Source organism: Prunus avium, chromosome 6 (genome assembly GCF_965620075.1).
Source record: "Prunus avium chromosome 6, drPruAviu1.hap1.1, whole genome shotgun sequence".
Taxonomy (NCBI): domain Eukaryota; kingdom Viridiplantae; phylum Streptophyta; class Magnoliopsida; order Rosales; family Rosaceae; genus Prunus; species Prunus avium.
In genome coordinates this window covers 27045721-27059066 of record NC_142289.1, presented here as the reverse complement: position 1 = coordinate 27059066, position 13346 = coordinate 27045721, and the positions used below count along the sequence as shown (strand labels likewise).

Sequence of the window (13346 nt, the reverse complement as noted above, 5' to 3'; positions counted from 1 at the left end):
GAGAACCGCGAGGAAAGGCGCTCCGCTGCTCACTCTCGAAGGACCGATTCTCGTCGACAAGCTGCGGAGAATCACTCGCAAGTGCAGTCCACCAACACGCCGCCTAGGCAACACAGCCAAGAAGCTCGAACCTTGTGATCAATGAGGAGGTCAATCAGCGTCGTCCAAATCGCGAGGGTCGCCGACGTGTCCAACCAGCAATGCGTGCAGAGGACATCAAGAAGCTTGTGAGTGACCAACTACGAGACTTGAAAACCGGCGGGAACTTCGAAGATGCCCTGCGCAAGGAGATGGATCCAGCGAACTCCACACCTTTCACGGTCGAAATTGAGCAGGCAGCTCCCCCGAAGCGGTTCTCGACGCCTTCGTTTACACCCTTCAAGGGAGACTCCGATCCCGAGAGCCACCTAAAACACTTCAAAAGTGTCATGATCCTCCACAAAGCCGACGACGCGTTAATGTGCAAGGTGTTTGTGATGACCCTGCATGGAGCAGCTCAGGACTGGTTCCACACCCTACCATCTGGGTCGATCAGCAGCTTCAAGGAGTTGGCATACGTCTTCGCGAAAGAATACACGTCTTACCGGACAATCAAGAAGAACCCCGACCACCTGTTCAACCTACGCAAGAAGTCCGACGAATCCCTTCGAGATTACATCAAGAGATTCAAAGCAGAAAAGGCCAACATCGTAGGATGTGACGACCGGATCGCGTCCTCTGCTTTCAAGAAAGGCCTTCCAGCTGAACACAACTTATACCGCGAGCTGACTATCGCTCCCAGCCAGACTCTGGCAGAGGTCTTCGCAACCGCGGAACGTTATGCGCTCTGGGATGACGATCGAATCGCCGCAAAGAAGTCTACTAAGCAGGAAGATCAACCAACCAAGAGGGCAGGCCAAAAGAACGACGGGTTCAGCAACAGAAACAAGGACAAGCGCAGGTCACACCCAAAGGAGGGCGCCACGGTAGGAGAGAACTACACTAAGTTCTCCATCCCCATAAACCAGATCTTGGCCCAAGTGAAGGACAAACCTTGGGTAAGAAGGCCGCCACCCTTGAAGGGAGATCCTGACAAAAAGGATACCAGAAAATACTGCGCCTTCCATAGGGCGCACGGGCACACCACAAACAACTGCTTTGCTTGGAAAACGCACCTTGAAGAACTCGTGAGAGAAGGACACTGCACGGAATTCATTGCGAAGCAGGCCATCCAGCGGATTGAGGATCGCGACATCGCCAAGGAGCCACCTCAGAAAGTCATAAGGATTAACACAATCCTAGCCGACTCCGAAGAGTCTGGGCTGACCAGCAAAGAGAAGAAGAGGAAGATCAAGCAGGCCACGGTGGTCTCCCAAGTCTCGACCGACCTTCCACCGGCGGAAGATGACCCAGTGATCGGCTTCCAGAAGAAAGATTTGATCGGCCTCGACATGCCACACAACGACGCCCTTGTCGTCAGCATTCAAATCGCTTAGGCCATGGTAGACCGAATCCATGTGGACGAAGGCAACGCAGCCAATATCCTGCAATTGACTGTCATCCAACAGATGGGCTTGGAAGCAAAATTCAACAAATCAGCCAGGTCGCTGACTGGCTTCAATGGCGCAACGACGGTTACCGTGGGCACCATAGATCTCAACGTCTACTCCCCACCTGTAATCAGCTCACAAACATTCATGATCATTGACGAAGTCTCACCCTACAATGGCATTCTGGGCAGACCATGGATTGGTAAGATCAACGCCATCACCTCCGCCACTCATCAGAAAATCTGCTACCCAATTCATGGGGCGGTGTCGGCCAGATCAACAGCGACCAGGCAATGGCGAGGAAATGCTCAGCTCAAGGGCTGAAGAAAAGCAAGCCAACACAGTTCCTCCCTGTGAATCAAGTAGACCTGGAGGGAGCAAAACATCCAGACCCCGTTCCTAGCAACCGAGCAAGCCAGAAGGGGAAGGGGATAGCTATCCCCTTATAGCAATCAAAGCATCAGGACCAAGTCGAGGAAATCCGTCCGGAGGTCTCCCCTGAAGAAGGATGGAAACCCGAAGAGGACGTCGAGCTAATACCATTGGATCCTGACCAGCCAGACAGAAAAGCGCGGATCGGCTCGCCCCTAAGCCCAGATGGGAAGGCGGAGCTGACCACCTTCCTCCAGAACAACAAGGACATGTTCGCATGGTCGCCGTCAGACATGCCAGGCATCGACCCAAACATCATCTGCCATCGCCTCCACGTTAACCCTGCCAGCAAGCCAGTGGCACAGAAGAGACGCAACTTCGCCCCAGAGCGGGTCGCAATCATTGAAGCCGAGATCGATAAACTTCTAGCAGCCGGCTTCATTGAAGATGTCTCCAACTCGGAGTGGTTGGCCAACGTTGTTCTGGTAGCGAAACAAGAAAAGGGCAAATGGAGAGTTTGCGTCGACTACACTGACCTTAACAAGGCATGTCTTATGCACGAAGATGACAAGGCGAAAACCTCTTCCAGCTGCTCAGTTTCATGGACGCCTACTCCGGCTACAATCAAATCATAATGCACGAAGATGACAAGGCGAAAACCTCTTTCATCATCGAGAGAGGGACCTACTGTTACAAGGTCATGCCCTTTGGGCTAAAGAACGCTGGAGCAACATACCAAAGGCTCGTGAATAAAATCTTCAAGGAGCAGATCGGCAAGACTATGGAAGTCTACGTGGACGACATGCTGGTCAAAGCCCCAAAGCGTGCAGATCACATCAAAAACCTCACCGAGGCATTCAGCTTGCTACGCCAGTACCGCATGAAGTTGAACCCAAGTAAATGCACGTTTGGTGTATCCTCCGGTCGATTCTTGGGATACCTAGTCACGCAACGAGGTATCGAGGCACACCCACGACAAATCAAGGCCATTCTCGAGATGAAGTCACCTTCCACAATGAAGGAAATACAAAGTCTGACGGGCAGAGCAGCAGCCCTCAACCGATTCCTCTCGAGATCTACCGACAAGTGCAGACCATTTTTCAAAGCTTTGAAAAAAGGACAAAGAGACAAGTGGGATGAGGAGTGCGAAGTAGCTTTTCAGAATTTGAAGACTTACCTCACTTCACCTCCCCTGCTCTCAAAACCAGTCCCAGGCGAGGACTTGTTCATATACCTGGCAGTGTCCAACTCGGCCGTTAGCTCAGCTCTCATTCGAGAAGAACTAGGGGCCCAACATCCGGTATTCTACACGTCAAAAGCTCTCCTCGATGCAGAGACTCGCTACCCGAAATTGGAAAAGCTTATTTTGGCCCATATAGTTTACGCGAGAAAGTTACGACCCTACTACCAAGCTCACCGAGTCATCGTCATGACCGACTTTCCTTTGAGATCAATACTTCACAGCCCTGACGCTTCCCAGCGACTCATGAAATGGGCTATAGAACTAAGTCAGTATGACCTCCTCTACCGGCCAAAAACTGCAATAAAAGCCCAAGCTCTAGCAGACTTTGTGGCAGAATTCACCTCACCAGCCGAAGAAGAGAAGTTGGTCAACAATAAGAAGGAAAAATCAAAAGCAGACGGCACCTCCGATGAACCTGACGAACCCACAGACATGTGGCAATTGCGCGTAGACGGAGCGTCGAACCAAAAAGGAGCGGGAGCAGGCGTCGTCATCATCATCCCGGATGGGACCCTATTAGAGCAAGCCATCACGCTTGGCTTCCCAGCCTCGAACAACGAGGCAGAATACGAGGCATTGCTCGCTGGCCTGCGCTTGGCAAAGGAGTTAGCAATAAAGAAGCTAGCCATCTACTCAGATTCCCAGTTGATCACAAATCAAGCGTCAGGTGAATACATGGCGAAACACCCAAGGATGATCTTGTACCTTGACAAAGTCCAAGAGCTATTGAAGGCGTTTCCTACATTCACCATCCAACAGGTGCCTCGAGCAGAGAACGCGCATGCAGATACCCTGGCAAGCCTAAGGTCCGCGCTGGATACCCAATTCAGACGCTCCATCCCGGTCGAACACTTAGACCGACCAAGCATTGAAGAAATAGAGCCAATCGACGCAATGCAGATTGACGAGGACCCTAGCTGGCAGGACCCCATCATCGACTACCTAAGGAATGGAAATCTACCAAAGGACAAGTCCGAAGCCAGAAAAGTCCAGCAGAAAGCAGCGAAATACTACATACAAGGCAACAAGCTCATCTGCAGATCATACTCCGGCCCTCATCTTACCTGCATAAAGTACCCTCAAACACTCGAGGTCCTTTGCAAAATTCACGACGACAAGTGTGGCAACCACTCTGGGGGCAGATCACTAGCCTAGAAGGCTCTAAACGTAGGCTACTTCTGGCCTACCATGCGCCACGACTCCACTGAATATGTCAAGAAATGCGATCGCTGCCAGCGATACAAGCCAATTCCTAACCTGCCTGCCGAAGTCTACCATCCACAAAACAGTCCATGGCCATTCATGCAATGGGCCATTGACTTAGTGGGTCCTCTGCCGCCGGCGCTCGCCAAAAAGGACATGATGATCGTTGCCATTGACTACTTTACTAAATGGATCGAGGCCGAGGCTCTATCATCTACTAAAGAAGCCGATGTGGAGCGATTCATCTGGAGAAACATCATCTGCCGGTTTGGCTGCCCACAGTCACTGGTGACTGACAATGGCTCACAATTCATCGGCAAGCACATCACTGCCTTCTTCGCAAAATACAAGATCAAGCAACACCTGTCCACCCCGAGGTATCCACAAGGAAATGGACAGGTTGAGGCATCCAACAAAGTCATATTAGACTGCTTGAATAAAAGGCTAGAAGGCGCCGAAGGGAAATGGGTGGATGAACTCCCAGGAGTACTGTGGGCTTATCGCACCACCAAACGAAGATCGACTGGCGAAACCCCATTTTCCCTCGCCTATGGGATGAAAGCGATCATCCCTCCTCACATCACTGTCCCCACCATAAGCCTTGAGGCAGGCAGTGTTGATTAGAACTCCGAGCAGATGAAGCTCAACCTCGACTTTCTTGAGGGCGAACGAGAGAAGTCTATTGTCCGAGTCGCCTCCTATCAGCAACAGTTGAAGTCTTACTACGACAAAAGAGCCAAGGTCAGACAGTTTCAACCAGGCGATCTCGTGCTCAGAAAGGCTTTCATCACTGCACCAAGGCAAGGGTCCAAAAAGATGAATCCTCACTGGGAGGGCCCTTATGTAGTCAGCCGGTCCGGGGGCAGGGGGAGCTACACCCTAGACACCATGGAAGGGAAGGAAATTCCACGACAGTGGAACGCTTACCATCTCCGAAAGTATTATCCATGACATTTCCTCCTCAGTCCCAAGCAGATGACTGAGCCATGCACACCTCTGAAGAAGAGAAGCAACTGCTAGAAGCTTCTGGTTTTTGTATCCAGTTATTTCCATTCTCGAATAAAGCACTGTAACCTTATAAACATCAATATAAGTTCAGTTTCTCATTCTAGAATGTCTTATCTGCGTACTCATTCCAGAACATCTCCATATAAGTTGCCCATAAGCAGCGTCCTTCGGGAGACGCAGGGCGACGACCAAAGCGTCCTTCGGGAGACGCAGCCCATAAGAAGCGTCCTAAGGGAGAAGCAGGGTGCGCCAGGAATTTCCTAAGGGAGGTATCCAGGTTCCTATCCATTTCCTAAGGGAGGCAGGATAGTCACACAGTTGCCCATAAGCAGTGTCCTTCGGGAGACGCAGGGCGACGACCAAAGCGTCCTCCGGGAGACGCAGCCCATAAGACGCGTCCTAAGGGAAACGCATGGTGCGCCAGGAATTTCCTAAGGGAAGTATCCAGGTTTCTATCCGTTTCCTAAGGGGGGCTGATAAGTCCATAAATATACTCATTTATGTACTCTCTTTACTTAGGCTTTGTAGAAGAATTAGACTTAAAAAGGGCTTATTACTTCACTTTTCTGATTTTCAGCTTTTCTGCGCTCTTAGAAGGTTTTTAAGGGAAAATCAACTTTTCGGAGGAATTTTAGTGCAAGGTCAATTGGAGATGAAAGCTAACACCTTGACGTTGAATCTGTGATTTTTCCAGAATTTTCTACCGAGCCAATTGGTACAGTATTACAAGTAACGGTAGCCCACGTGCAGACAGGACAGTTTCGTACATGTTACGTGAATATGAAGAAACGGAAGCCTTCCAGAATTTTCTAAGTTACGTGCTATATATGGTTGGAAAGATAAGACATTTATCTTTCTAAAATATATTTTTCCTGATTTTTCTAGAAGGCCGAAGAACCCCAAATCGTGTGACAATTGGGCTGAGCTGTATTTCCCTGTGGAGTTAGGAATTGTGATCTTTACTTTCCTATTTGGATTCCTTGTTTACCAAGACTTCTTGGATGACTTTTCAGTAAATTTTAGGGTTTAGGACTTTGATTTAAGTCATATAAAAGGCCAGCCAAGGCCCCATACAGAGGATTCACGTCCGAAGGAGATCAACCGCGCAAGAGGAAAAAGCTGCCAGCGAGTTCTTTCTTTTCCTTTCTTCTTTTAATTTTCAGTTCTTATGTATTTATTTTTGAGTTCATCCCAGAACATGAGTAACTAATTTCTTGTTAGTTAGGGCTTAATCTTGAAGCCCTAAACATGATTTCAATTCTATAAACAAGTTTGAATGGATTTTTCAGTTTCTACAAGCGGGATGATTTCGGTTTCTCGATGTTATGTGAATTCTGATATTTTGTTTCTTTGAGTAGCTAACTTTGAAGCATGTATCGGAATTAAATTGTTGTAGAACATAGGTCAATTGCCATATTGAATGTGTTCTTGTTTGCAACGAATAATTGGGTTAAGAACTAGTTATGAGAAATCGATTCTTGAATTCCTAATAACAAATGCCATGTTTTAGGGTTTTTGTGACACTCATATTCTCTTTGATCTTAATGGATTCTTGATTGTTAAATTGAGTAAATGCCATACTGGATTTCAATTAAGAATACACGTATTGATGTAAATGCCATACACTTTACATACACTTAAGAGAGAATCATACAACTCGAGTCAAATGCCATGATCTTGTTGTGAGTGTCGTCATCATATGCTTGTTAGAAATTGATTATCTATTGTTGTTTATGGATTGATTGATTGTTTGGAGGTGGATAGTGAGTCCTAGCTATTGTTCTTGATTGATTTTAAACTAATTTCTCTTAAACTCTAATTTAAATTCTGTTTTGTTTTCTTTTATTTACAAAATCAAATCAAAACCCCCTTGGTGTTGGCGTGTGTGTGGAAGTCCTTGTGATTTCAATCTTTATTTTGTTTTCGTGTTTAATTGTGTTCTAGTTTTCTTTGTGTGACATTGATAAACATCTCTTTAGATTACAATCTCTGTGGGAATGACCCTTGCTTGCTTACTATACTATCATTTGATTTGTGCACTTGCAAGGTTTTAATATTGTTGTTAAAAATTACCAATAGGGGCAGGATAGTCACACAGTCGCCCATAAGCAGCGTCCTTCGGGAGACGCAGGGCGACGACCAAAGCGTCCTTCGAGAGACGCAGCCCATAAGAAGCGTCCTAAGGGAGACGCAGGGTTCGCCAGGAATTTCCTAAGGGAGGTATCCAGGTTCCTATCCGTTTCCTAAGGGGGGCAGGATAGTCACACAGTTTCCCATAAGCAGCGTCCTTCGGGAGACGCAGGGCGACGACCAAAGCGTCCTTCAGGAGACGCAGCCCATAAGAAGCGTCCTAAGGGAGACGCAGGGTTCGCCAGGAATTTACCTACAACGTATGCAGACCACGCCCGGAGTCCCTTAAGGGGGACCCTGGCAACTATGAATCTCCAAAATAAGATGCCCAATCAAGATACAGGCTGGTTACTCAAGCAGTTCACAAGTCAATATGCAAATTGAAGTTGAAAAAATAACTGAAATTTCCATAGCAAGCTGACCAACTGGCCAAGTTCAACAAAAGGGAGATGGTCAGACGAGGCCAATTATTCTAAACAAGAAAGCAGACTACAAAAGCTAAAAACAAATAAAGAAGTCTTCATCTACTCCGAGACGCCGGCAGGAGGCCCTTGATTTGCAGTCTCTTCTGCATCCGCCTGATCAACCATGCCTTCAGCAGCTTCGCCTGCTTGCTCCGCGACATCTGCCATCATCTCATCCTCCTCGGCCCTATCCGCTCCAGCTGCCTGCTCTTCAGCTTCCCCTTGCACACGGAATATGTCAGGACAGAGTGTCTCAATGTCTGCATCTTCAATTGCACACGGAATATGTCAGGACAGAGTGTCTCAATGTCTGCATCTTCAATTGCACACGGAATATGTCAGGACAGAGTGTCTCAATGTCTGCATTTTCAGCAGACTCGTGGTGAGCGCGAAACCTAGCCAGGAGCTTTTCATAGCTGTGGGAGATGTCTGCATTCTTGCACTCAAGACGAAAGAAGGCATCTTTTCAGCTAACCAAATCAGCAGCAGAAGAGCTGAGCTCGGAATCCTTCTCAACAAGAGAGCTTTTCAGCTCCGATATCGTCGCCCTCAAATCAGACGTCTCAGAAACCTTCTCAGCAAGAGAGCTTTTCAGCTCCGATATCATCGCCCTCAAGTCAGACGTCTTCTTCTCACAACGAGCCTGCTCGGCAGAAAGCTTACTGGCAAGTTCAACATTCTTCTTCTCCAGCTCGCTGAGCTGGATAGAAGAGGGGGCAACATCAGATGAGTTCCGAACAATCTGAGCAGCAAAAATCAGCCCCTTTTGAATTAGGTGAAATGCCGCTTCCCTCTGATTTTCCAAGGAAAGACTCGAAAAGGTGCCCAGATCACCAGCCTGACGGATATGATCAACCAACTCAGCACAGGAGGACGGGTTTGACAAGAAGTTCGTCTTGAGCAGATTAGACACACGTGCATCCCCTGCAGGACTAGACTTGTTCACCTTGAGATCAACCGCCGATACCGAAGAAGAACCTTTGGCCCGGGCAGACGACTCTCTCATCTTCTTAGCCTCCGCCAACCTCGCCTGCAAAGAGGTCAATGATGTAGAATCAACTCCACGCTTGGCTGCCCGTGTCTCAACAACTGGGTCATGAGCAGATCTCCCGCTTCGATCCCCATCCTTCGACTGATGCGGACGACTTGAACTTTGAAGAGGGATATCTGCATCTCTCTGACGCTCGGTAGAACGGGATCGGGCACGAACTACCTCATGAAGCAGATCATGATTTTCACCAACTTTCCTGCCATGTGTGGCCCTGGTGGATGACGATGGAGCAGACCTTGCTTGAGTCTTCTCAACCTTGGTAGATGACGATGGGACAGACCTTGCTTGAGTTTTCTCAGCAGAAGGGAGCCTTGGCTTCTTCCTCAAAGGAGACGCATCATCCTTCGCCCGTGAAGAAGTAGCTTCATGTCTTGAGGATGTAGCAGCAACCTTCCTTTTTGAAAGGGATTCGGCAGAGCACTCTTCTTGTCCGACAAGCAGATCATCAGGGTCAGGACTGCTCTCTTTCCATCTCTCGACATCCTTGGCAGGGGGCAGCCCACCGTCTTCCTCCCGATACTCGCTCAACAGCCAGCGCCACTCACGAAACTTGGGGGGAATGCTCAAAGCACGACGAACCTTAGCCATGTCAGGTCCAAGCTTCAGTTGCTTGCTGATGCTACTTGCTACAAGCAGAAGACAGGAGTTAGTCAGCCATACTTCAAGAAACTCAAATAAAGAGCAGATCAAGAATCACAAAAGGGCATACCGTTGCAGTAGGTGATGGGGACAAGTGGGCCGTCACCGACATCGCCCTCCCACCGTCCGCTGACTTCCAACACATCATCATGCCACGCATGATCTCCCTGACTCAGACTGTCAAACGACTTGGCCTTGTAGATGCGAACTTGTGCATAGTCCTCGAAACGCCTCACTTGAAAAAAAATAGAAGAATTCCCGCACTGTCAGCTCCAGCGTGAAGAAACGACTCAGGTTCTCGAAACACTTGATCTCCCAGTAGACATTCGGGGTACACTGACTTGGAGCACACTCCATGGCGCAGAACACCTCCTTGAAAAGCCTTGACAATGGGAAGGTGAAGCCCAAGGAAAAATAAAAAGGACGGAAGGTGATGATCCTAGCAGTTGGGTCGCTCGCATCCGCACGAGGCGTGTTGTCAACCCGAGACTTCACTAGTTTGACCTGCACGTCATCTGGAATGGCAGAAGCGTAAGCAGCCCACCACTTTTGGAATTGAGCTTCAGTCGTCACACGATGCAGGTTAGCCACAAACCTCTTGTTGTGCACTAAGGAGCCTCCCCACAAATACATTGGCTTTTGAGAGCTTGGAACTTTGCCATCATCTCCAGAAGACATGATCAACGGGCAACTGCAAGAAGAAAAGAAAATTCTACAAGTTAGAATACAAAAAAACAGTAGCAGCAGCAAATAAAAAAATAAATAATAAATAATAATTCTGGCTGCTTGGACCAGCCCAAGCTAAAAGGGTGCAGCCCCTCAGGTGCTCCAGTGCAGGCCCAAGGCGCTCCAGCATGCAGCCCAGCAGTCGTTGCAGCCCACCTCGCGCCTCCAGCCCAGCGCGCGTCCAACAAGGCCCACTCCGCATGCGAAGGCCCAGCGCGCGCCAACTCCAGCGCAAGGCCCAGCGCCTTCTCGCCCCAACTCGAGCCCACCTCGCACACCAGGGCTGGCGCCCTCCTGCCTCCACTTCAAGCCCAGCGCACGCAGGCTTGTACCTGCCAGCCCTTCCACGCTCCTTCCAAACCTCCAAGCAGCCTCGTGCCACCTTCCAAGCCAATCACGCACCCCTTGCAGCTCCATTAAGGCACGGTCCAAGCTGCCAGAAGTCAAAGACACAAAAAATTTTCCATGCTAATTACCTTGGATATGTAACGAGGACAAGGACTCAAGTAGGCTGGAATAATTCCTCAAGGCTATCTCTCTCTCACTAACGAAGTTGAAGGGATGGATTTCTGATATGAAGGATAAATTGGAGGAGCCCTACATTTATAAGGATCAGAAATTCCTTGACCTACAAGGAATCGCAAATCCTTCCCAAAATTGGAGTTCATAAAATTGGCAAGTCAAACACCTCCTCTACTCAGGAGCCCAGGTCCACGCAGGAAGCCCAGTTACAGCTGGACAGCCCAACAGATGATTTACATCTCCTACATGCCACCACGCGCCATGCAGAAGCTGGGGGGCATTTGTGGGAACCTAATTAATTTGTAAACCTAGGTCAAATAATTCCTTCCATTTGTGGATTATTTGACCTAATTAGGAATTATTCAATTTAATTAGGGGTTACCCAATTAAATAGAATGATTCCTAATTAGGTTGAGGATTGATTTGATTCCTACGAATATTCTCAATTAATGGAGGAGTTACCTAATTAAATTAGGTATTGATTTTATTGCTATCCTGATTAGGGATTTGATTTAAATCAAATAAATCAAATCCCTAATTAGCCAAATCTCGCCAAATTGGGGAGGAATAATTCCCTTCCATCTACGGAATTATTCCTCTGAAACCCTAGCTCCCGAGACCTCTATAAAAGGATGGCCACACACAAGGGTTGAGGTACGTCTAAACTCCTACTGAAACTCTGCAGAAATTATCTCTCAGAAACCCTAGCCACCTCCTTTCTCTCCCTCTTTTACATAAGGCTCCGGCCGCCCGGTTTATCCCAAGAAAAACACACATAACTCCGTACCCTAATTAGCTAGTGTTTTCTTTACAAAACTCTTGAACTAATTTAGGCATTGGAGGGCCTTTGGCCAACACCCCCCGGGTGTGGTCCTCTTATTGCTATTTGTTTTGCAGGGAGAAAGAGAGGCGGAGAAGACGAAGGAATCTTTAGGCGAATATTCTCGTGGGAGGAAATTTGCTCCCACAGATTGTATGCCCATATTCAAAATATTACTTACAATATATGAACACAAACATATTCAAAATTCAGGTGAAATTTAATATGAAAGTTGATAGATATGCAAAAGGATATCCCTTCAGACCAGTTGGCTTGCTTATTATGTACCTGTTTGTAAATTTGTTAAAGCACATCACCTTAAAATCGTATTGCATGCGTATAAAGACGCAGCAAGATCTTCTTCGATCCTTGATCGTCTTTTGTTTCTTTTATCTTTTTCATAATTTCATGCTTAAAACTAGATGATATCTTTTATAGGAAATGTTTTAAATCAGAAAATAAAGGGACAAACTAGAAAAGTGGGGGTTCAATAATCAACAAATAACCTAAACTCATACTATACAACTCATTTTCAAATACCATTGCCCCTATCCACTTCTCGGCCGATCTCGTTGCCTCTCTCCACTCCTTCACCTGCATTAACATCCTCCGTAGGCTCACTGGCGTCTGGCTCGCGCGCCTCCAAAACCTCACTGATTTCACTATCTCCAATGTCCAAGTCAATGCCTCTGGACCCTTTGTCATTCTTAGTAACATGAAGAAGCTCAGGTCTGTGACCATCTCTCCTCATGCCAATCTAACTGGTAGTGTTCCAAGACACTTGAATTTGAACCTTACCCACATCGATTTTTTGGGTAATAAGCTACTGGGGGCTGGGGCGCTAGGTTGGGATGATTTTTTGTTTTTTTTTCTCTCTTTTTCTATAGTTGCAGGCTGGGGTGGAGGGTGGGGGGCGCTGGGGTTCTGGGTTTGTCGTGACAATGATTGTGGGATGGATTTGAGGGTTGGAGCTTGCAGAGAAATCGACGGGGGAGAGGGAGAGCGCAGAGCGCAGAGAGAGAGTCTAATTTTTTAATTTTAATATTTTATTCATATTTTAATTAATTTAAAATTTTAAAAAAGAGAAATTATGGAACTCATAATTCCACATAAACAACTAATGGAAAGATGTGACGAAAACATAATCACAGGATCTTAAACTGTAATTAACTCTTACTACAATTATACAAATAAAAAAGAACCCCCACATTTACACACAATACCATTGTTTCCATATTTTAGGAAATTCATTTAAAGTCAATAAATGTTGCCAGCTGTTCCGCGACCACTTCTGGCTGGCCGGCCGGACCATTTCCAGCAATAAATTCTGGACGGAGATATACAATTTGCGTAAAGCTTGGGATTGAGAGGTAGGAAGAGTGGGTGGATTGGCTGGCGAAGGAGGGCTGGTTACAAATCTGGGGTGAGATGTTGGGAAAGGGAGAGACGGAGAGATTGGGTGGGTTGGCGTAGGGGAGCCTGGTTTCAAATCTAAGGAGCAATGGGTTGGGGAGGGAGAGTGCGGATTGTTTTTTATTTTTTGGGCTAATTTTTATATTTGATTTAAAAAAAGAATTTTTTATTAATTTGTTTTTCTCCGTGGAGTCCACTCTATCTTTTCTCATTCGATGGTGGGTGG

General features: G+C 47.3%; 3 protein-coding genes across 3 annotated transcripts; all 3 read left to right on the top strand.

Moving 5' to 3' along the window:
- Nucleotides 1–200: 200 nt before the first annotated feature.
- Nucleotides 201–1475, top strand: LOC148293949 (uncharacterized). Its single transcript, XM_088254662.1, has 2 exons — nucleotides 201–467; nucleotides 786–1475. The coding sequence occupies exons 1-2, from the start codon at nucleotides 201–203 to the stop codon at nucleotides 1473–1475; spliced, it is 957 nt and encodes a 318-aa protein (XP_088110788.1).
- Nucleotides 1476–1478: 3 nt separating this feature from the next.
- LOC148293948 (uncharacterized) lies at nucleotides 1479–1853 on the top strand. The gene has a single exon (XM_088254661.1). It carries the CDS (start codon nucleotides 1479–1481, stop codon nucleotides 1851–1853), a length of 375 nt encoding a protein of 124 aa, XP_088110787.1.
- Nucleotides 1854–3330: 1477 nt separating this feature from the next.
- Nucleotides 3331–4299, top strand: LOC148293947 (uncharacterized). The gene has a single exon (XM_088254660.1). The coding sequence runs from the start codon at nucleotides 3331–3333 to the stop codon at nucleotides 4297–4299; it is 969 nt and encodes a 322-aa protein (XP_088110786.1).
- Nucleotides 4300–13346: the final 9047 nt, after the last annotated feature.

Excerpts from the sequence above, each read along its gene's own strand:
- LOC148293949 (XM_088254662.1), top strand. The coding sequence starts at position 201 with ATGCGTGCAGAGGACATCAAGAAGCTTGTGAGTGACCAACTACGAGAC. Across the intron at positions 468-785 it reads ACGACGCGTTAATGTGCAAG|ACTCTGGCAGAGGTCTTCGC; the intron begins GTGTTTGTGATG and ends GCTCCCAGCCAG.
- LOC148293947 (XM_088254660.1), top strand. The coding sequence starts at position 3,331 with ATGACCGACTTTCCTTTGAGATCAATACTTCACAGCCCTGACGCTTCC.
- LOC148293948 (XM_088254661.1), top strand. The coding sequence starts at position 1,479 with ATGGTAGACCGAATCCATGTGGACGAAGGCAACGCAGCCAATATCCTG.